Source organism: Eurytemora carolleeae, unplaced genomic scaffold (genome assembly GCF_000591075.1).
Source record: "Eurytemora carolleeae unplaced genomic scaffold, Eaff_2.0 scaffold1329, whole genome shotgun sequence".
Classification (NCBI taxonomy): domain Eukaryota; kingdom Metazoa; phylum Arthropoda; class Copepoda; order Calanoida; family Temoridae; genus Eurytemora; species Eurytemora carolleeae.
Genome location: NW_019397221.1, coordinates 64234 through 87520, shown reverse-complemented (window position 1 = coordinate 87520; position 23287 = coordinate 64234). Strand labels below are relative to the sequence as shown.

Here is a 23287-nt window from a genome sequence, read left to right as displayed (position 1 = left end):
TTTGTAAATCGGTCATTTTCATCTTAGTTTATCTTTGTAAATCAGGCATTTTCATCTTAGTTTATCTTTGTAAATCAGGCATTTTCATCTTAGGGTATTTTTGTAAATCGGTCATTTTCATCTTAGGGTATTTTTGTAAATCGGACATTTTCATCTTAGTGTATTTTTGTAAATCGGTCTTTTTCATCTTAGTTTATCTTTGTAAATCAGGCATTTTCATCTTAGTGTATTTTTGTAAATCGGTCATTTTCATCTTAGTTTATCTTTGTAAATCGGTCATTTTCATCTTAGTTTATCTTTGTAAATCAGGCATTTTCATCTTAGTGTATTTTTGTAAATCGGACATTTTCATCTTAGTTTATCTTTGTTTATCGGGCATTTTTATCTTAGTGTATTTTTGTTTATCGTTCAAATGTGCCAACTCCACCATCCCCTTTCGCTAAAAAAGTATTGGTACTTGTAGAAGTCTCAGCCCTGAAATTTTTGTTTGAAATTTCACTGTATCTATACCGGATTACTTTTTAAATCAGTTGATGTCAATCAGATCTTTGTAGTAACTTTAAGAAGCGTTCTCCCAAAGAATATCAGCTTCGTTCGTCACAGCAAGAAAATTTTCAAATGATCTCGAACTTGATCGATCAAAGTCTGTTTTAGACCCTTTAAGAGAGATCAAGTATTTAATGTATTAATGACTTTTGAGGATTTCTCTGGCTTTGATTTACATTCGAGATACATAATCAATGTCATGTCATGTCAGAGACTTAGGGACAAGTTTTGCCCAAATTTTGTCATTTTCAAATCCTGCTTTACAACTTTGTTTACAATGTAAATACACGTATCAAACTTTCTGGCAAACATACTTTTAAAAGTCTTGCGTATATGATCTGAACAATTTTTAATATTTTTGACCGTTTTGGGGGTTTTAATGGTCTTTTCCCGCCCGGACATGTCATAATTCATCAAATATGAATTTTCCCTTCTTAACCCCATTAAAACACCATTAAAGTTCATAAAATTCTTTTTAAAATACGTTCTGGATCATGTTTAAGGGGTCTGTTTGGGTTTTGCATCGTCTAATAAAAACATTTTTGGGTAAACAAGCCTCTGGTCAATATTCTAGATATTCCTATGCTGTGCCAGACAACGAAGCAAATCCATCTTCAAGAGAACACTCCTTACATCACAACAACAATGTATCCAGTTTAAATATAGTGAACTTTAAAAAAAAGATTTTGAGTTGAGACTTCTTGAAGTACCCATAAGAAAATTTAAGCGAAACTTTTTGATCATAATGGTATTTACTTCGAATTGTTGACGTGTAGGTGTAGGTGTTTATGGATTTTTTATTTTATACTTGTTATTTTATTTTTATTTTAGATATTTTAAGCTCTAGACTTGATCAAGTTAGATTAGAGGCACGGAATTGTGAACTCCAAAAATAAATTACTTTTTCAAAAAGATGATAAAATTTTTTTTGAAGGAAATTATTTAAAGGGACTGAACACTTAATTATAGAGTGAAATGTCCAACTCATAACGGTACCCTTAAAACCTTTATTTTATCCAGAGGAATGAGATATTCTTATTTCTTTAGCTGAAGAATTGAATATTTACAATTGTATTTGCTCTACTTAATAGGACTGCAGGCGTTATTTCAAAATACCTTCCAATTAAAGGGGAATATTTGTATTCGCGCGCGCTTTTTGTGAAAAAATGTGACTTTTTTGACAGTAAATCAATGTTAACTTCATTAATTGCAATTTAACATTTTTCCTGACACTCTTGAAAAAAGATGCGCTAAAAAAATTCCCCTCCAAAGGCTTTAATGTCCGCGCTCGCGCGCAATAAAAGAAAATATCTTTGAATACTTATGTGCTAAGTTTGGCCTAAGTTAGAATAACAGTTGCATGAGATACATCAAACTATAGCAAAATTGGGACAAGGANAGGAAAAGTATTGAGAGCTGAAAACTTTAGAATTGGATACCCTTAATCCCGATCAACTGTCGACACTTTTAATTATCTGCATAATTCTCTCCTTTTGGATATCCCTGTTGGGTTTAAGTTATCTCATTTATTGCTCTCCAAAATTTCAAATTTTCTCGACTTTTGCTAAGCTGTTCCGTTTCTATAGTCGACACTCTGATTGGTTGCAGTTTAGACACTTTCCCAGATATTAATAATTTAAAATTATAAAACTCTTAAGATTACCAATAAAAAGATCAAGAATTGATCTTGATATTCAAAATTCTAAAGTTTTCAGCTCCGAGCCCTGTGTTTGAAGTACACATTTTGTAACAGAAAATAGATATAACCCTGCCGGAGAATGAAAGTTGGTTTAATAAATATAGATACGAGATACCTGTATTCTACTTAAACAAGGAACATTCAAATACATTTTTTAACCCCCCCCCCCTCTCTTACGATTTCTAATTTAAAGGGACTATTAAATTTTAATCAGGCCCTGAGGCGTTCATAAGTTATCCATTTATATTATGCTATTATAAAGGTATTATTAATTGCGAACAAGTTTTTGTCGGGATTAAAAATGAGTTTTAATCGATACTTGGGGATAGTTTGGGATGAACTTTTAAGAGCACGGCATTCACTAAACGACTTATTCGGGGGGCGGATGGTTATTTGTTTTACCCCCCCCCCTTATATGCCTTTCTGAAGGTGATAATTTATTTCTTCTTTTTATTATAAACAAATCATAACTAAAGTATTACAGTGTTTTGTAATAGAAGTTTTTGTGTAAGAACAAGATAGATATTAACAAGTTCGATTCAGAAATCAAGAAAATTGATACAGAAATAAAGTGATTTGATACAGAAATCAAGTGATTCGATACAGAAATCAAGGGATTTGATACAGAAATCAACTGATTCGATACAGAAATCAAGTTTTTCGATACAGAAATCAAGAAAATCATTACAGATATCAAGTAATTCAATGCAGAAGTCAAGTAATTCATTCAAGAAGTCAAGAAATTCATAACAGAAATCAAGAAAATGGATGCAGAAATCAAGTAATTTGATGCTAAACTCAAGTAATTTGATGCTGAAATCAAGTCATTCGATGCAGAACTGTTGAGTGTTGATTTCTCTAACAAATCAAGATATTTGAAAAAAGAAATTAAGACTAAACAACGATATCATTTATCTGGTGCTATAAGCAAGAATGTTTCTTAATTGGAAATCTCAGAAATCTAAAGAAAATATTTCAGCTAATCCGGTTCATTTGGAAAAAATTATTAACTTGTATATATTTTTTGTCGAAAAAAATAGTAAATATTTCTGTAGAACTTATCAGTTGATCCGATTTTTTTTATAAATGATTCTTGTAAGAAGGCATAGTTAATTACCAAAAAATCTGATATTTGATAAATTCTTGTCAAATTTCTACTTTGTTTTGTCAATGTGATTTATTAGAAACAAATGTTCAAGATGCTTTGACAAAGTTAATATTTATAAAAGTCTAAGAAGAGTACATTTATAAAAGTCTAAGAAGAGTACATTTATAAAAGTTTTAAAGAGTACATTTTAAAGTCTAAAGAATAATACTAACTATACTATAGTTTCAGATGGAAGAAAATGAAACTGTAACCCTGGTTATTCGAGCTATAAGGTATGGTATAAACATTGAGAATAAACGCAACTGACCCGCGCTCCCCCACCCACCCCCTCATGTTTTAGCAAAGCTTTCTACAAGAGAAAATTTAAATTATGTTTTAAGGTGAACTTTAAAGAAATTGCATGACAAAAAAAATCCTAATGCGTACTATTTAAATAAGTGCTGAGTCACCAGTTAATTGGAATTGGATTCATACCATCAATAATCCAGTAAATTTTAAACAAAGATTTTTTTCTTGTGCTAAAAAATATATTAAAATTGCGAATTAAGTGAGCCAATATGTTGCGGATCCGGATGTTAATCTTTATCCGGGAACTTACCTTGATAATGGCCTTGATCCGGATTCTGCTTGACCTGATTTAAGATTGTAATCTTAATCCAGATCCTGATAAATACTTCTGGGCCTTCGGCATTTTAAATTACCCTTGCATTTTTTCAACATTGCATTAAACCTCTTGGCTTTTCTTTTGTCCGTTAATAATACATTTTTACTTTCCCAAACAAATGCTCCCCCCCCCCCTTGTAGAATAATCAATTTGCGCCTCTGTAAACATTCTTTAAGGGGTAAATGAGGTGACTGTTCATGCAAAATTTGCAATGTCCAATTCACAACAGTACCTTTAATCTTTAAACAAAAGAATGTTAATAATTATTTAATGATTTTTATCAATTGTGGATTCTCTTAAAAGTGATTTTCGTATCTCTACTGTAGGAAAATATGTTAGAATTAACACTATTGAACACTTTTAAACCTATAAAAAACGTCAATATCTTTCACATTACTGATCAGATAAAAGTTTTAAGTGTGTCGTCGTTGTGAATGGGGCATTGTTATCTATGCACGGAGGGTCACTTGAAATTACGCTTACGGTCCCTTCACCTTATTTTTAGATCGTTTCCGCACAGAAATATTCGTACTCTGGTTCTCAAATCTGTTCCATTATCTAGCACAGGAAACATTTGCATAACATTTTCATTGATTAAATAACTGTAATTTTATTTATGGAAGTGGCATTGCCGATTCTCGTCGGTACCTTTTAACCTTTGTCTAATGAAGGATCGAGTAAGGATATATATCAATATTTCTTTAGTTAAAAATTAGTAACTTTTACTATGGTTTATATACTAAAGATGCTATCTTCCAAATTAATTTTTAATCGAAAGGTTTCAAGGATACCATTGTGAACCAGTTATGTCTCTCTCTAAATGGAAGAACATTTAAGATTACAACGACTTTAAAATGGAGCAAAATTAAAAAGTTGTTCAATAATTTACATAAATCCTTTTTTCCTTTCTGATAGTTGATGGCTGTGGCTTTTCCACAGAACAGTAGGAAATCTATTTGAAAATAGTCTCATTTTAGATATTTAAAATAACTGAAGAAATCCAGAATCCAAGTCTAATTCGTCTAGGAATATATTCTTACTGCCAAAACCTTCGATCCAACCATTTTCATTTTTCTTATATTTTATCTTAGGATAAAAATCTTACAGATTCAAATAAAGCAAATTTTTTAAAGAATACGGTTTGGAATGTTGGCGCCTTCAGAGATTCTAAAATTCCCAAAATATTTTTTTTTTAAATATCATAACAAATCATTAGTTTTCATTAATTCTGTTTTGCCCCTTTAAGATGTATGTTAGAAAATAAGTTTATTTTTAACCAGGAAAGCAAGTTGAATACAAAATTCTCAATTTCTTAAAAGCTACAAGTTCTTCAGTAGAATACAATCACGGAGAAATTCTTCAGTAGAATACAAATACAGAGAAATAAAATAATTTTCCTAGAATACAAATATGAATTTGAAATTAAATATAATTAATGTTTGATGGAAATGTTAGGTGGACAGTTGTTAGAACTTGCAAAACAGTCAGTTTCCTCAAGTACAATTCTCCCTCCTCCTTTCAGGTTTATTTAATAATATATACTAGTATTTTCTTTACTAGGAATATTGTTAAGTATTGTTCGATAAACAAATAAATAGCAGATATGGAGTTTGTTGGACCCCTTACATGAAACAAATATATAAATCAGAAATAATTTAAGCCAGACCAAGCTCGAATAGCTGGAAATGCCAGTGACGATTATGGAGAAATACTGATGTGACTTGTCTGGGGGCCAGAATACCCCCAGCAGTTTGCTTCAAATAAATTAATTTTTGAAAAAAAAACCTCCTCCCGGCTTTGATTGGTCAAGACTGTTTTCCGACCCCTTTTTGGTCGAATCTCCGAGGGTTGACCAATAAGTAGACTTTACGGGGTTAAGTAGTGTTAAACTAATGGCATGGCTTAGAGACCACCTCCCTCATTTTATTTATTTATTAGGATTAAATCCTAGCAACCATTTACATTTCAGTAATCTAGGAATCATTCATTTCAATGTACTTTAGACGTAGTTTCTATAAACCTTCTATTAAATCAAATGAACAGTACTTTTTAAACCCTTATCTGAGCAACGCTGAAAAAGATAATTTTTCCAAAAGGAAAAGAAACATCTTTATCAGTTTTGTTGTTATGAATGTACTTATTATAACCGAATTTATTCGGGCAAGTTCCTTCTTTGAATGTAGGATCACTTAAACTTAAGTCCTGTATAGACTGGTTTGGGAACCCAGCTCAGGGTAGAAATCGATTTTTCCATATTACTTTGAATTTTCAAACCAAGCTTAACATTCCCGTGATTCTACCGAGTTCCCCAATTAAAATCAATCCAGGGGTTTTTGAGTTATTATCGAATATCCAATCAAACATACAGACAGACAGATAAATGCTTTAAATCAACTTGTTATGTGAAACAGAAATGGTTTTGTTAAAAATACACAATTGCTGTGTTGTATGTTACTGTTCAATGTTCATAGGACTAATAAAAATCAAAACTTAAGCCTTGCACACTAATAGTCGTCTTCATATTCCACAGATTCATGGGTCTCACTGTAATTAGGTAATTATACATTTTTTTGGAGAATAATATGAAAATTAATTTTAAAACTTTCTGAGGTTGAAACTTATGAATGAGATGCCTATCTAAAACATCTGAACTTGATATCTAGCTTTTAATTTTATGTACTACTAGCTTGGGAACCCAGGCTACCAGCTTTGGATTGAAACAAGTTTTCTTTATAACAGTCAACTAAGATTTTTTAAACGAAAAAATTGCTCATATCGAGTTCCCCAATTAAAGTTTGAGGTAAATTGGTTAAGGGGTTCCTGAGTTATGATCGTACTTTCAAACAAACAGAGATTACTATTTTATTTATGAAAATCTATGAAAAAAAGACCGAGAACAGAGTTGCATGATATTAAACTGTTCAGATTTACCTTAATCCATCAAAAAGGATTAGCAATACACCAGTTCTGTCCTTCTCTATATTTTGCCTTTTAAAATAGTTTTCAGTGTTCGTATTGGTTCAGGAGAATGATGACACCTTGATTCTTGATAATTCCAAACCTATCAGGTTCTTCTTTTATTTTTTTGTTATTTTGATATTTTGATGTGAGACTAGAAAAGATATAATTAGAATTTTAAAAGTCGCACATGGAAATAAATATTTTAGTTATAATTTGAAGAAATCAACTTTCCATCTTATAAATTAATAATCAGGAAACATATATTTTACCGTTGTATGATTAGGGATTTCGGAGTTGCTAATGAGACAGAAATATCTCTTTTCAAGCTTGAGGATTATAAGGTAGAATTAACTTATTTAGATCAATTTGTAATCTGTTGATTATAAACCATATTAAAGGACATGTAGGCCTGATTCAAAGTAACCTTCCGCTCAAAGATGGCAACGTCTGATTCACAACTGTACTCTTAAAAGCTTTTTCTGATCAATCATGAATTAGATTTAAATGTTTTTTGGTTTAAAGTTTAAAATACAACTATTTTTAATTGTGGGGTTCTTAACTAAAGTGAATTGCGCATTTCAACTTCAGGAAAACATATAGGTATTAACTAACTGAAGACAGTTTCAAACCTTGAAAAACGGCAATATCTTACACGATTAGATCAGGTAAAGGTTTCAATGGTGCATTTGTGAATCTGGCACTGCCATCTTTGGTTGGAGGGTCACTTGAAATTTCGCTTACAGTCTCTTTAATTTTATTGTTGGATTTCTTCCATGATAAGGAAGACGATATTTGACTCCACTACAATGTTCCCTAATTTCTTAATACTATTCAGGCCTACAAAGCTGGTGATGGAGTAACTATATGGTAGATAAAGTTGCTGTTGTTGGTTCATCTAGAACTTTCACCATTTGGATTTCAAGTTCTTTTTCTAACCATCATTTTTTCCTGTTTCATTTTCAAATTGAACATTTCAAATGAAAACGGATGTTTGACAATGGTTTAGAATTCCATTCCACATTTTTTATTTATCTACAATTCTTTTATTTTATAAGTAAACTAAAGTTAGTTTTTTAAATGTATTTTTTTCTTCAGATTGTAAAATTTACTGAGAGAATTTTCGTTTTTTAATGATATTTTAACTTACTGCAATAGTTAATTCTCTAATTAATGTTGTAATGAACTGCATATTTTCAGAAGAATGGCAAAACGTACTGCAACAACGGAGTTAAATCGTGACAACTGGGAAAAGGAGGATGAAGCTGAAGATAAAGATGCTGGAACCTTTAGAAAGGTAAACAGATATTAAATTGGTCATTAAGGGCTATAAAATAGTCAGCCAGGAAAATAAAATAGTAGCACTGACAATAAAACATTTAGTAGGGACAATAAAGGAGTTCGCAGGCACAATTAAGTAGTCAGCAGGCACAATGAAGTAGTTAGCAGTGACAATAAAATAGTAATTCGGGACAATAAAGTAGTCAGCCGGAACAGTAAAGTTGTCAGCCGGGACAATAAAGTAGTCAGCAGAGACAACAAAGTGGTCTGCCGGAACAGTAAAGTTGTCAGCCGGAACAATAAAGTAGTCAGCAGGGTCAATAAAGTAGTCAGTAGGGACAGTAAAGTAGTCAGCAAGGAAAATTAAGTAGTTGGTCGGGACAATAAATTAGTCAGCAGGAACAATAAAATTGTCATGTGGGACATGTGGTAGCGGACATCTCTATAAGTCTGATTTGATTTGATTTGAACCGAACCATTATGTAGTCAGCAGGGACAATAAATCAGTCAGCAGGGACAATAAAGTAGTCAGCAGGGACAATAAAATAGTCAGCAGGGACTATAAAGTAGTCAGCAGGAATAATAAAGTAGTCAGAAGGGACAAAAAAGTAGATAGCTAAGACAATTAAGAAGTTAGCGGGGACAATAAAGTATTCAGCAGGGACAATAATGTATTCAGCAGGGACAATAAAGCAGTCAGAAGGGACAATAAAGTGTCAGCCGGGACAATAAAGAAGTCAGTAGGGACAATAAAGTAGTCAGCTGGGACAATAAAATAGTCATCAGGGACAATAAAGTAGTCAACAGGGACAATAAAGAAGTCAGTATGGACAATTAAGTTGTCAGCCGGGACTATTAAGTAGTCAGCAGGGACAATAAAGAAGTAGGGACAATAAAGTAGTAAGTAGGGACAATAAAGTAGTCAGCTGGGACAATAAAATAGTCAGCAGGGACAATAAATAGTCAGCAGGGACAATAAAGTAGTCAACAGGAACAATAAAGAAGTCAGGAGGGACAATAAAAAAGTCAGCGGGGACAATAAAGTAGTCAGCAGGGACAATAAAGTAGTCAGCCGGGACAATAAAGTAGTCAGCAGGGACAATAAAGTGGGAATTTAAAATTTTGAGACAGAAAGGTAAGAACTTTTCGATGAGCTAATTCTAATCTACGGTGTCTGAACTCAATATCTTATAATTTTAAGCGAGTGGTTAATTTATGGATCTACGAGTCAACATTTAACTCATATCTGCGACCTTAGAGATAGACAGACACTGACTCAATAATCCAAACTATAAAATGTTTTTAGTTTTAAGGGAATACTGATTCATCAGTTTCGACCTTTGGGCCAGTTAGTAGAATCGCAGCTAAAATAAAGAAATTGAGTCTTTGCCACAAACTTTCTAATCCTTATACCTTTGCAATCCGATGTCATAGACCTTAGTTATTTTCAAACTGTGAATTCTGTTAGGTCAAATAGTCTTAGTTTGAAATATTAAAGCTTAACATCATCAGGATGCAAAGACTCGATTACTTTTTAAGATATTTCCCTATTTTTACTAAACTAGAATAAGAACTCAAAATATGCAATCATCAAGTAAAATGTTTTTTAAGGCGTCCGAAGCTGATATGGTAGGGAGGGTCATCAGGAAAGCAAAACGCCGAAATCTAACGGATTCTGAACGTAAAAACGTTTTTTCCGGATTATCATTTTCTTCCTCTGTTGCCTCGTCTGATCCATTCAGTTTCCTGAAACAACCCAACTCAGAAACTAATGGAGCAAAAGAAAATGTTCCAAATGGATCAAGTTCAGAGAGTACGAAAACACCGGAATCCAAAACCTCCGGTTTTGTATTTGGCAGTCAACCTGCGAAAACGAATTCTAAACCAGCTTTTGGCGGATTTGTCTTCGGAACCCCGAAAACTACCGAAACAACCAAATCTGAAGTAGAATCTGAGAAAGAAAAGACCTCTGCGAAGAATACGTCTGATTTGTCAAATTTTCTACTTAAACCTGGAACCTGGACTTGTGATACCTGCATGATATCCAATGCGTCCGACAAGACTAAATGCCTTGCGTGTGAAACCCCAAAACCACCAGGAAAACCTGCTGATGATCTCATGTCCAATTTCATGCCATGTAAATCCAACTGGACTTGTGACGCCTGCATGGTGTCCAATGCCTCCGACAAAGTAAAATGTCTCGCATGTGAAACCCCCAAACCCTCTGAAGCTGTAACTAAATCTGATGAGCTCATGGCCAAATTCATTCCAACTAAAACCAACTGGAGCTGTGATGCCTGCATGGTTTCTAACAGCTCTGACAAAGATAAATGTGCTGCCTGTGAAACCCCGAAGCCAGGGGTAAAGCCCAGCCTGCTATCTGTCTTTAAACCTCAAGCTGGTAGCTGGTCCTGTGATGTTTGTATGATCTCAAATAAGTCTGAAGATATTAAATGTTTGGCTTGTGAGACGCCCAAACCTGGAGCCAAGGGAGCAACTAAGGAACAAGAAAAAACAGAATTCTCATTTGGAGCAAGTGGAGGCTTTAAATTCCAAGGAGGGGAAACAAGTGAGAAGAAATCAGGAGGGTTTGTGTTCGGAGACAGCGGTTCTCCAGCAGAACCTCAAACTAAAACCAGAGGATTTGTTTTCTGTGGAGGTTCAGAACTGAAATCTGAACCTAAAACTGGAGGATTTGTTTTCGGAGGAGCTTCAGAACCGAAATCTGAACCTAAAACTGGAGGATTTGTTTTCGGAGGAGCTTCAGAACCAATATCTGAACCTAAAACTGGAGGATTTGTTTTTGGAGGAGCTTCAGAGTCGAAATCTGAACCTAAAACTGGAGGATTTGTTTTTGGAGGAGCTTCAGAATCGAAATCTGAACCTACAACCAGTGGTTTGGTTTTTGGATGTGAAACTCCTGGAGCGAAGTCTGAATCTGGAGGATTTGTTTTTGGAGGCACTCCACAATCTGTGAAACCGAAAGTTGAATCCAACTTTTTTGAATCAGAAAAAGGTGATTAGTTTCATATGATACTATCCTCCTAATCTTTGTGTTATCTTGCGTGACTATCTATGTATCTTAACCTACTTGATCACGCGAGTTTGCCCCCAAAAAATTAGGATGGGCCCAATATATAACTATAAGAGGAAAATTTCAAAAATATTTTAAAAGATGAGGAATAGAAGTTGTCGGGGGATCAACTCGAAAATTATATTCCCTTAAAGGGACTGTAAGCTTAACTTCTAGTTACCCCCCCCCCATGTAAATATTGCAATGTCGATTCACAATGGTACCCTTGAAACCTGTATCTAAGCATGCGCTCGTCTCAATTAAAAATCAGTTTCCAAATTTTTAAACCTTGATTTCTATTTCATACTTGATTAGACAATGGTTTTAAGGGTACCGTTGTAAATCTGACATTGCCATTTTTGCTGTTAGGGTTACTTGAAATTACGCTTAGAATCCCTTTAACATTGCTTATTACCCAAAAAATATTGAGAAAAGTTTTTCTGAATGTTAGTAATTACTTATGTTTTATTTAGGAGTACTAGCTCCAGTTTTTGGAGTTCCTAAGGGTCCCTTCGGTACCCCTGGGGGTCCTGTAGGTGCCGAGGGGTCTCTAGGTTCGGCTGGGAAGAAGGAAGGAAGCAGCAAAAGAGCGGAATACTTAGGAAAAGTCAAAGCTTTGAATCTTCAGGTAAAAAGCTGCTTTATCAGGATGCTTCGTAAACCTTGAGTTTATTCGACAATTTCTTTTTTACACTGGTCAGTCAAGTTTGAGTAGATTAAAAGGACTGCAGACGTAATTTCTAGTGACCCACCATTGAAATTAGTTTTTAATAATGTTTTCAATTTCAGACACACTTATGCTACCAACAAAATATAGAGCTAATTGCTAAAAATTGACCCTTTTTGCAAAATAAGGCTAAATCTTTCACATTTTTGATCATATAAATGGTTTAAAGGTCTCAGGCATTATCATCTTTAAATGTAGGGTGACTTTAAATTCCAGAAAATCCAGTTACATTAAAAGCACTCCGAAATAGAAATATAAAAAAGTTGAGGCAGAATTTAAAGAATTTGAGCCGTGGGTTTAAATTTAAGACGCGGCTAAAATATGGTTGGTTCCACTTAAAATTGTATTCAATGTTTCAAGATTTAAGCCGGCGCTCAATTAAAACCGGTTTATATCGGATTTTCGACGCGGTTCAAATTCATTAAATTCGGACTCTGTACGCAAAATTGTTTGATGAAAGTGACTGTTGTTGTAATTGCCAGTGGCCTTCCTTTTGGTCGCTTTCAAATTTCCTAATTCCGAATCTGGAAAAACATTAAAAAAATTAGACTTTCCTAATCTCGGAAAATTACTTGAGTACGGTTTCTGATCCTCTTTTGTGAAAACAGATTCCGGATGCTCTTTTTGTGGAATCAGGATACGGATCCTCTTTTTGCGGAAACAGGATCCGGATCTAAACTTCTAATTACACTTGCCAGAAATTTTGCTTTTTTATTTACACTGCAAGATGAATAGAATTTCTTGATACTTATTTTTTTCTTCTAACTGATAATTGTACATGATTTTAAGAATCCCTCATATCGAGTTCCCCAATCAAAGTTTGAGGTAAATTGGTTAAGGGGTTCCTGAGTTATAATCGTACTAAGTGTTTTTTATTTATAAGTTCATTAATTCATCCATGAAAGCATTTTTATGTCCTACCTCTCGAACCAGAAAACTGTGGAATAGGAAGACGAGATTAAAATTGAGTTTATATGATGTTGTTACAAAGCAACTAGTAATCTTTTTATCACTTAAGTGAAATGGGTCTGTGTACATTACAAAGTTGCTTTGTTTTTCCCCCATTCTGTATTTCTAGTTTTTCAAAAATCTGTGCTTGACATGACATAAAAGATGTTCCTTTAACTTAAAAATATATAAAAATGTACAGGGTTACCCACAAAGGATGAGACTTCAGAGACGACAGTACAGAATTTATACGGTCTGTTTCCTTAAACTCATGGTTCTCCGCAACTATAAACTTTTTTCTTTCTTTGCCAAATCATCAAATAAGCTATTTAAAGACTTAAAGCAGAAGACTTGATTTAACCTTGGGATTGTCCTATAAAATAAGTTTCAGGTCTTACCCTTACCCTTCAGGTCTTACCCTTGGTAACGCTGTTATATAATCTGTTCTGGTATGTCAAAAATTATTATTTAGGTGATAAATTGGATTCAAGGCCACGTGGATAAAAACTTTCTGGTCGACCTCACCCCTGTGTTTGATGATTACAAGAACCACATGATTAATCTCAAGCACAAACATGGAATCCAGCCTAAGAAATTGGTCAAGGTAAACATGGAATACAGCCTAAGAGACTGGTCCTAGTAAACACGGGATCCAGTCTAAGAAACAAGTCCAGGTAAACATGGGATACAGTCCAAGAAAATTGTCCAGGTAAACATGGGTTACAGCCTAAGAAACTGGTCCAGATAAACATGGGATACAGCCTAAGAAACTGGTCCAGTAAACATGGGGTACAGCCTAAGAAACGGATCCAGGTAAACATGGGGTACGTCCTAAGAAACTGGTCCAGGCAAACATGGGATACAGCCTAAGAAGCGGATCCAGGTAAACATGGGATAAACAGGTGCAGGTAAACATGGGGTACGGCCTAAGAAACTGGTCCAGGCAAACATGGGATACAGTCTAAGAAACTGGTCCAGGTAAACATGGGATGCTAGAAACTGACTTTTATCATAGCTAGCTCACAATGATACAAGAATGAATACAATTTTACCCATCTTTAACAATAAATTTTTTCTTTGCGGAAGTTTTGCGATAAATTTTTATTACTTTAATAAGTTTTGTGGTGTCCTAATAAACATGGGAATTGAATGGCATTTTTTTGATAGTCTATATAAATTTTTTTTGATTTAGTACAGTGATACCTACAGAGAAAGCTGTAATCGTCTTCTATGGTGTAAAATTTGTTTGTTTGTTTTGATTGCATACGGTTGTATTCTATAAAACAAGAAAACAAAATAATCTTGTTCGTGTTCACGGTTCATCTTTTCATTATAGACACATCATTATAGCCTTACCGTTTTCATAAAATAAACCTTCTCTTGCAGACATAATTAATTGCATATGACGATCTCAAACTATTCACTCAATTCCCATGTTTTTGGGACACTCTATAGGACGTCCCTAAAAGCCTGATTTGACTTGATTTGACATGTATAATCTATTTATGGGTTGATAAGGCTGTGACTGAGGAGACCAAGTTGGAAACTTCAACGCCTGGTAGTTTAGAGACCTCTACTCCTGCAAGTAGAGTTGAAGAAAACCAATATTTTTCCCAGAATTGTAAACTATTCTACATGAAGGTAGCTTAGCAGTTATAAAACTTTCTTAATGGAACTCCGTGTGAACCTCTTGGCTTCACCTTAACGGATGTTAGATACCAACCAACCAAAAGGTTTAATTGGTTGCCAATCACAAAATCCAAAATTCATTAGTTTCTCCAATTCTGAGAGAAAAAAATTATAAAAACTTTGCGCTCAGCGCAAAAATTGTGGGGGAGAAATTATAATTAAAAAGTGTGGGGGGGGGGTGAAATAATTTTTTTTAGAAATATGCATACACCCCTGTAATCGTTAAACCACCAATTATATATTTTCCTCCTCAGTATATCCTAATATGTTTGTTCCAGAAAATGTTTTTAGAGTAAACCAAATTATGTTATTCTAAAAGAACATAATAATCATAGAAATGGTTTGGTGGGACTCTAATTCATTTAATTTTTATTTTTATTAATCAAAACAAATGTGTTAACAAAAAATATTTTTATGAAAATATTGTGTACTTCATCATTGTTACTCACTTCATGGTGAATTTTATTATGAACGTATACTATAAAGTAATCATCTTGCTATAATGTTAAATTAGCTTTACATTATAGCACGTGTGCTATACAGTTTTGATTGGTTCCCGGATTTTTAGGATATTTCCCAAAAAAAAATATTCAATGTAAATGAAAATTAAGATAAAATTAACTTTATATTCTTATTTCTGTTCTCTTAAAAGCTTATTTTATCTAGAAATAGCTATTGCAATAAGACAAGTACACAACCGTTTCATAAAATTACCCAAAACACTATTATTTTGACACGACGTGCTATAAAGTTTGTGGACTTGAAATTTCCCTGTATTTCGAAGGTTCTCGCTTTTTAAGATTATATTTTGTTCCTCTCTTAATCTAAGAAGGTTTGACTCTTATTGATTTCTGTCCAAAAACTCTATAACACTGCAAACCAAATTAATAGTGTTATAAATAGGTATTATTTTCCCATGTTGTTAGTTTGATATGGATCATATATTTTTCAATTTAATTTTATAAAATAAGGATTTATTTTATCCTCTACACCTATGAATCATGTAGAATAATCAAATAAATTACAAAGATAGAGTGCAGGGGGGATTCTTAGATAAAAGGGACTGTACGCATAATTTCAAGTGGCTCTCAATGCAAAGATGGCAATGCCCGATTTACAAACATTAATTAAATATCAATGTTTATAATTTTCAAAACTGAATATATTCAATTGTTGTTTCTTTACATTTAAATTTAAGGAAATAAAATAGGAATTACATTTATATTTTAAATCATGTAAAACGACAATATCTTCCACAGTATTGATCAGAAAAGATTTATAGGGAACTGTTGTGAACCGGGCATTGGCATCTTTGCATGGAGGGCAACGTAAAATTATACCAACAGTCCCTTTAAATTCTAACTTCAAAGGGATTGGCAACTAATTTCGAGTGACCTTTCTTAAACTTAAAAAGAGTCACAATTCACAATGGCACCCTTCAATCCTTTGTCTGACCAAAAAAGGGGTAAAATTTACAGTTTTCAATCGCGGTTCTCTAACCAAGTGACAAGGATGAATATTGGTAAAACGACGATATCTCTCACAGTGTAGATCAGATAAAGGGCTAACAAAAGGGTCATTTGAAATATGTCTCCAATCCCGTAAAAAAATGCCACCTGAGAATTAATCTCAAATATTAGGAGGGGAAGTATGAGGAACGAGGTAAAGGGACTGTTTATCTCAAACACACTGATAACCGTAAAACACAGTTAGTCGTAAGGTAATGTCAGGGGTGTAAATTTTTAAGAATTACCCCCCCCCCCCCCGTGGGGAAGAATATGTTTTGATGATTTGGGCGGAAACTGAAAATATGCAATATTGTTAACATTAAAAGCTTTTAGGGAATTTTTTTATCTAATTCATTTGGAAGGGTTAGTGCAAGCCCACTAAAGATAGATTTACGCAGGAACCTATTTTTCACGATTTTAATGAAAAAATTTATATCGTTAAATCGTGGTCTTAACAAATTGTAACATGATTAAGCCCTAAAATTGTTAAAAATCGGTTAAGAAATGGCTAGTTTTTTACTTAACTTTAGCATTGAACATTGGTTGTAGTAAAATTTAAACAAATTTTCACTTAAAATTCTCATTTCATTTTCCCCTGACCTTTAAACAAAAAAATCGTCAACCCAAACTCGTACATATGGCATGGCAAAATCGGTATTTGTGATCAATATTGTGGCTCTTGGATTCCTGGGATTCAGATTTGCAAAAATCAAAATATCAACCAATATGTGCAAAATAGTCATATTGCTCCAAATCAAAATATAAGTTTCAATTCTAAATTTCAATATTTTCATATGAAGAATGAGAACCAGCTAAAACAAAAGAATAAAAAGCCGACGTTATAGCGATACTTGAACCATTATTTAACTATTGCAAGTCATAACTTGAGTATAGTAGTCATCTTTCTATTTCAAAGTTTTCTGTTTATCACTAAAACTTTGCAAAATATTAATTATTCATCAACTTTTTTTCCCATGGCGACAATATCAAATTTAATTTCTTTGTTCTATTCAAGGTCTGAAAACTCTCTTGGGACTATTCTGCTAAACGTATTGGTTCAGACAGGGACTAGAATAGAGAGGGTTGGAGACAATAATCTTCTCTTGGTTACACTACCTAATCCACCTATTACAGGTTTTATAATAATATAGTATGACCCCCCTCCCCCCCANCGACTAGAGAGAATAATCTTCTCTTAGTTACCCTAATTAATCCTGTTTTTACTGGTTATATAACAATGTATTAGGACATCACTCATTCATTAATCTCCCAGGAAGCCGAAAAGGGATGATTCATTAGTTGTACTGTTTAAGTTACTGTACAATACTGTTCAGTGTACAGCTGCCCAAAAATCAGCGCAATTCCGCGCAGTTTAATTTTGATTGGAAACCCTAAAATCTATCTATCTATCTATTTTGTCTCCCCAATATCAAGTAGATTGGAACGTAGAATTTGATGGATGTGATACCTATGAATCCTGGAATATATTTAAAGATAAGCTTAATACTCTTGTAAACACTTTGACACCAAAACAAACCAAGAAATCCAACTCTAAACCAAGATGGATGACAAGAACCATCCTAAGAAACATTTTTTAAAAAAGAAGATATTGTAAAAGTTACAAGATACACAGAGACAATTAAACCTATATAAAATACTAGAAATGTTAAAAACAGGTACAAAATTCTATCAGAAATGCTAAAAAGAATCTTGAAAAAAATTAGCAAATAACAGCACGAACAGCAGAGTTTTTAACTCTTATGTTAAATCAAGATCAAAAGACTGACTGGAGAGAACCTTTTATAACACCAATCTTCAAAAAGGGGGCTAGAGGTAAACCATCCAACTATAGATCTATATTCCTTACTAGTGTACCCTGCAAAATAATGGAGTCCATTATTAAAGGCCATATTGTAGACCATTTAACTGAAAATAAACCAATAAATCCTAGCCAACCAGGGTTTATGAATAATAAATCCTGTCATACCAACTTACTTGAATATCTGAAGCACTTGACTCAGTTAAGATTCTAGACATTGTGTAGCTAAACTTTGCAAAGGCCTTTAACTAGGTCCCTTAAAAACGCTTTGAAACAAAATTCAGAGCTCATAGTATTGATGGAAATCTTCTGAACTGGATTGAATCTTGGTTTAGTAACAGAAGACAGAGGGTGGTTGAATGGAAATTTTCTCCATGGATGGAACCCTGAGAGAAGGGCTCGCATTGGGGGGCTCATTTAATATTACATCTGCTTGCATTTCCCTTCCTTAGGCAATCTACATTCTACATTGCATTGCATTGGACTCATCCAAACTAAAAGATTAAGAAAAGAAATAAATCATTTTCTGATTCACAACAATACCCTTCAAAGCTTTATCAGGCACCCACCCTTCCCTTCTGCCTCCTTCTGGAGTATGTTGATCACAGAGTTAGCATGACATGTGCAAAGATACTGTTATGCCTGAGTGGAAGTATCTGAAGCCGTGAATCCACAACTACCGTGGCCTGAATTTTTTTTCCTAATTTAACTCCACTGTAGCTTAGTGGGTCTATACGCACACCCTTGCTCATTACTTTTTATCAGATCAGGTCGTTTTTCGATTCATTATACTACACTATTGTTCACAGTAGTAATTCAGTTTCACTGATGGTTTACACTTACAGGTTATAAAAAAATATATGTTTGTTTAACATAGATTGTCTCCTAGGTGAACCAGTAGGACCTGTCTCCTTCCTGATCCGTGTAAAGAATGAGGAAGTTGCAGATGAACTCTTTAATCATCTTAATTCATGCATTTAATTGTTTAAATCTTTAAATACTCCCCTTTCACCCTCCTTCACAACTTACTCCTCCCACTCCTGCTGAATATATTCCTCCTACCTCTAAAATATACTCCCCCTCCCTCTGCAATACACTTTTCCTCCTTCTTTGATCTTCTACACATCCCTATATAATTTATTCCCCCTTGCTCTCCTAACTACTCCCTTTCCCTCTGCAGTGTACTCCCTCTAAAATCTACTCCCCCCCCCCTCCCCATTTGATATTGATGTGATTTTAAATTCAGACTGGTTTTTTTTCAGAGGAAAAAATATGACCCAAATAAATGTGTCTGAGAAAAAGTTTACATGGTTCTCATCAGTTAGGTATGTACCCTGTACAGTGTACACTTTAATGCAGGGACTAGCAACTCTCTTAAAACATGGGAGTTAGTGGTGTTTTCTCGACAAAAGTCAAATGCATTTGTACTGTTGGAAAATATATTGAAATTTCAGAATTTAACACGTTTAACCTAGGAGGGTACTCTTGCAGGGGTGTATATTTTTATATTTAAGTCAACACTTTAAGTGAAATTTTCATGCAAAGAATATAATTTGATTAAAATTCATAATAAACTAACCGTTATTCGTAAAAAACGGCGATATCTTTCTCACTATTACTTAGACAAAAGTTTAAAGGAACCGTTGTGAGTAGAAAATGACACTTTATAAGTGAAAGGCCACTTGCGATTTCGTCTACAGTTCCTTTAAGGTATGAGCATCTGGTGGCTGGTCTAGGAGGAGGGGTGATGTCGACGCTAGTTCTTCATCCTCTTGACGTTCTTAAGATCAGGTTAATATAGGATTTTTTCGATAAATGAAAATTAGGAAATGAAACTCTTGCTTGCGGCTTTTATAAAGCTAAAGACTCTTTAAGCATTTTTAATAATAAAAATTTGATGTTGGTTCAAACCACATTTAAGCAGACTTCAAAGAAAGCCCTTAGATAAAATGATGAACATCTTTTTTGATCATTGTTCAATTTGATTTCCGTAGTCAATGTAAAACTCTTGAGTTTTTAATATTTGTAAGAATTATAATTATTTTTTTTTTGATTAAGATTTGCTGTGAGTGATGGTAAAACAGGAATCCGACCGTCATATGGTGGAATCAAACACGCAGTATCATCAATAGGTATATTTTTGTGAAACATCGATTATTTTTTTTTTGCCTTTGTTGTTACCCTCAAGGTATTCATGGGTTTTATAATTTTAAAGTAAAACTAGCTTGGGAACCCAGCTTTGTCTGAATTTCCCCTCTATGAAAGTCGACCCACTCAATTAAGAATAGTAAAACTAAGCTAAGAACATTCCCGTAGTTCTCCCGAATTCCCTTATCAAAATTTTTTTTGAATCGGTCAAGGAAGGGGTTCATAAGTTATGATCTGTCATCCAAACAGATAAACAACTTTTTTAAAAATTACTTCTGCCATTTACTTTCACTTAAACGATTTTACGGGGAAACTAAATTTTCGCGTAAAGTCTTAAAACAAAACTAAGAACATTCCCTTGGGCCTCCCGAGTTCACTAATCAGAATTTTAGGCCAATCAGTGCAGGGGGTTATGATCGGACAAACGAACAGGGATTATAACTTTATAAATATATATGTATATGTATATTGTATATACTAGCTCGGGAACCAAGCGTTAACCGCCCTTTGTCGAAAATTACGGTTTTAGCTATTTTTTTTGTTAAAAGTAAACCCACTCAACTTAGATTCTTTCGAGTTCCTCAATCAAAATTTGAGGCAAATCGGTCAAGGGTTTCCTGAGTTATGATGGGACAAACAAACAGACAGACAGAGATTACAACTTTATATAAATAGATACATAGAAGATGTGTTATTAAAAATCAAATGTATTTTGTGTTTCTAAAAATATGAAAATTGATTACGTCCAAAAAAGTTTCTTTTGTACATTTGTGACGTCACTGATTATTTTAGTTAAATCCGAGGGAGTACGCGGAATGTATGCTGGAATGTCACCAAATTTAGGAAATATTTTCAAAAGGTTTATTTTTCTTAAATGGTTCCGAAATATTAGGTTTATGTCATCGTCATGGTTATACCTTTACATTCTATTCCGTACATAAACTGGGGAGATTGATCTATAACAAAACACAGAAGGGGAAAAGTATCTTCTAGCATTTTATGTAAGCAGTAGTCAGATTTCATAATCTGAGTAATTAAACTATATGTATGTCTATTTGAACCAGTTAGGAGTAATTAAACTATATGTTTGTCTATTTGAACCAGTTAGAAGTAATTAAACTATATATATGTCTATTTGAACTACTTCTCGATATTCATTAAATTCCAAACGTAGATTCATTCATCTATACATTAAAACTTATCAAAACACTTCGTCGTAAAAAATCTACGAAAATATTTGAACTTTTTAAATATTTGCTCTCATAGATTTTCTTATTTTTTCAATTGAAAGATATCCCTACTATCTTTACTCTTTTTTATACAAGCTTTAAGGGAAGCTTGTTTTATGTATTTAAGATAAAGTTTTGTTTCCATATTTTCTGTTCTTTAACAGTCTAACTCTAGATGCTTAGACTTAGGTATGAGGAAGAATCTAAGTAAATAAACATATTTCAAAATTGAATTCTCTAAAAGTTTGCTTTCATTGCACTTTGCAAAATCCTGACTCTGGAAGAAGAAGTAATCTTTAGTTAATTGAAGATTGGGTTTGCTTTGTTCAAGCTTATATCATTAGTGTCATGAGGGGGGGAAAGGCAAGCCGCACCCCTACAGCCTCCAACTCACAAACTCACTCACAAACATAGAGTTGAGGCAAAAATATTGCATGACATTTTTCCAGAAGATATAGGGTTGCGGCTAGGAAGCGCTAAGAGTGAGCGCGTTGCCGCAACTCTGAGTAACAATAAAAAATATATCATTGTTGTTCTATCTTATATCGTATTGAATTCTGACAATTTTTTCCACTTTGTTTGTAGCATAAATCCGCAAGCCACTTTGAAAGAGATCTCACAATTTAAATACAAGGATTTTATTCATTAATGACAAAGACAAAGTGAATCGGACATGCACCTCTGTAAATGAAGTTCCTTTAATTTTGAGTATTGGCTTTTATAAAAGATAATTATTTTGAAAATAAAGTTGGCGCTGGGGCTGCCTGGGGATTTTATTTCTTCTTCTATAACTGGGGTAAATCTGTAATGCAAGCTGGAGATCTGAATAAACAACTCTCTGCTGCTACTCATCTTGCAACTGCATCAATGGTAAGAAGACAACCCTATATCCCTCGCCCCCCATCCCTCAAAAAAACGATATTCAAGTTTTTAAGTTTTTATTAAATCTATAAAACTATCCCGCAACTTCCTCCCAACTCATCTGTGAGATACTTCTTAAGAAAATATACCCTGGATTTCTATTTGTATGGAAAAGACTTGATAGGAGTTTTTCGCTGATCTTAGGATTAACTGTAAAAAGAGGGGAAAAGGTTGGCAGTCAAAGTGCAATTGCTCCCCCCCCCCTCCCCCCACCCTACCCTTATACCCAATTCTTCTAAAATTATATCGAGAGTGTACAACGTACAAGTTTAAGTAAAATGAATTAATACTTTAGTGGAACAGAGAAAATCACAATGACCTATTGGTCCATTATGTATATTTACAAATTATGATTTCGGAACTCTAACGGGAAAATAAGGTTTTCGTTGAAATAAACTTGGATAATCGCTACTTTCCTAAAGGCATTTATCCAAGTAGCCACTTCCAAAGGGTATTTTCCCAAGTGGCAACTTCTCAAATGTGCAATTTCCAAAGCGGCAGCTGACCAAGTCTGTCCTAGCCGCAGCGCTCGGTCCTTTTTAGCCACAGCGCTCGGGCGCCTATTCCAGATTCTGGTTCCTTGTAAAAAATAAGTCTTTATTAAAAAAGAACTTTTAGTAATACCTGTTTGAAGACATGATGGACTACTGTTTTATTCTTTTCGTTTAGTGTTAATTTTCAAGTCGCAATCAATTGATCATCGTTATTTCGATCAAATGTGGATTTGATTTGAATTGATTTGTGATTTATAAATAGATTAAGATTTAAAAAATTTACAAGTTCCAACCCCGGCCCTGTTAATTTTATTTTGTTTAGTCTGGAATACTGACACTAACTATGACTAATCCGATCTGGGTAGTTAAAACAAGATTAATTCTTCAATCTTCAACAGATGCTTCCTTAAACACTCAATATTCAGGTAACTCCCCCGGCCCCCCCCCTTCTCCTCCTTCTTAAACTTCATTTACC

The 23287-nt window shown here is 33.8% G+C and overlaps 3 protein-coding genes across 4 annotated transcripts in view; all 3 read left to right on the top strand.

Annotated features, from left to right (window-relative positions):
- The first annotated feature begins 2742 nt into the window (after nt 1-2742).
- Nucleotides 2743-5568, top strand: LOC111712835 (UPF0538 protein C2orf76 homolog). The gene is made up of 3 exons (XM_023487573.1): nt 2743-3625; nt 4523-4584; nt 5473-5568. The coding sequence occupies exons 1-3, from the start codon at nt 3582-3584 to the stop codon at nt 5547-5549; spliced, it is 183 nt and encodes a 60-aa protein (XP_023343341.1). The 5' UTR covers nt 2743-3581; the 3' UTR covers nt 5550-5568.
- Nucleotides 5569-8154: 2586 nt separating this feature from the next.
- LOC111712832 (nuclear pore complex protein Nup153) lies at nt 8155-19281 on the top strand. Of its 2 annotated transcripts, none has more exons than XM_023487570.1 (8): nt 8155-8272; nt 9868-11272; nt 11803-11957; nt 13477-13608; nt 14514-14645; nt 16334-16413; nt 17217-17335; nt 18910-19281. In XM_023487570.1, the coding sequence occupies exons 1-8, from the start codon at nt 8180-8182 to the stop codon at nt 18999-19001; spliced, it is 2208 nt and encodes a 735-aa protein (XP_023343338.1). In that variant the 5' UTR covers nt 8155-8179; the 3' UTR covers nt 19002-19281. The 2 variants fall into 2 exon arrangements, with proteins under 2 accessions (XP_023343338.1, XP_023343339.1); XM_023487571.1 differs by having other exon boundaries at nt 8156-8272; nt 14523-14645.
- Nucleotides 19282-19283: 2 nt separating this feature from the next.
- LOC111712838 (mitochondrial folate transporter/carrier) overlaps nt 19284-23287 on the top strand; it is a 9698-nt gene continuing 5694 nt past the window's right edge. The window contains exons 1-6 of the mRNA XM_023487577.1: nt 19284-19345; nt 19731-19811; nt 20079-20152; nt 20961-21011; nt 22146-22267; nt 23135-23237. Coding sequence (XP_023343345.1) covers nt 19293-19345; nt 19731-19811; nt 20079-20152; nt 20961-21011; nt 22146-22267; nt 23135-23237 — 484 coding nt within the window. The 5' untranslated portion in view covers nt 19284-19292. The remainder of the gene's footprint in view (nt 19346-19730; nt 19812-20078; nt 20153-20960; nt 21012-22145; nt 22268-23134; nt 23238-23287) is intronic.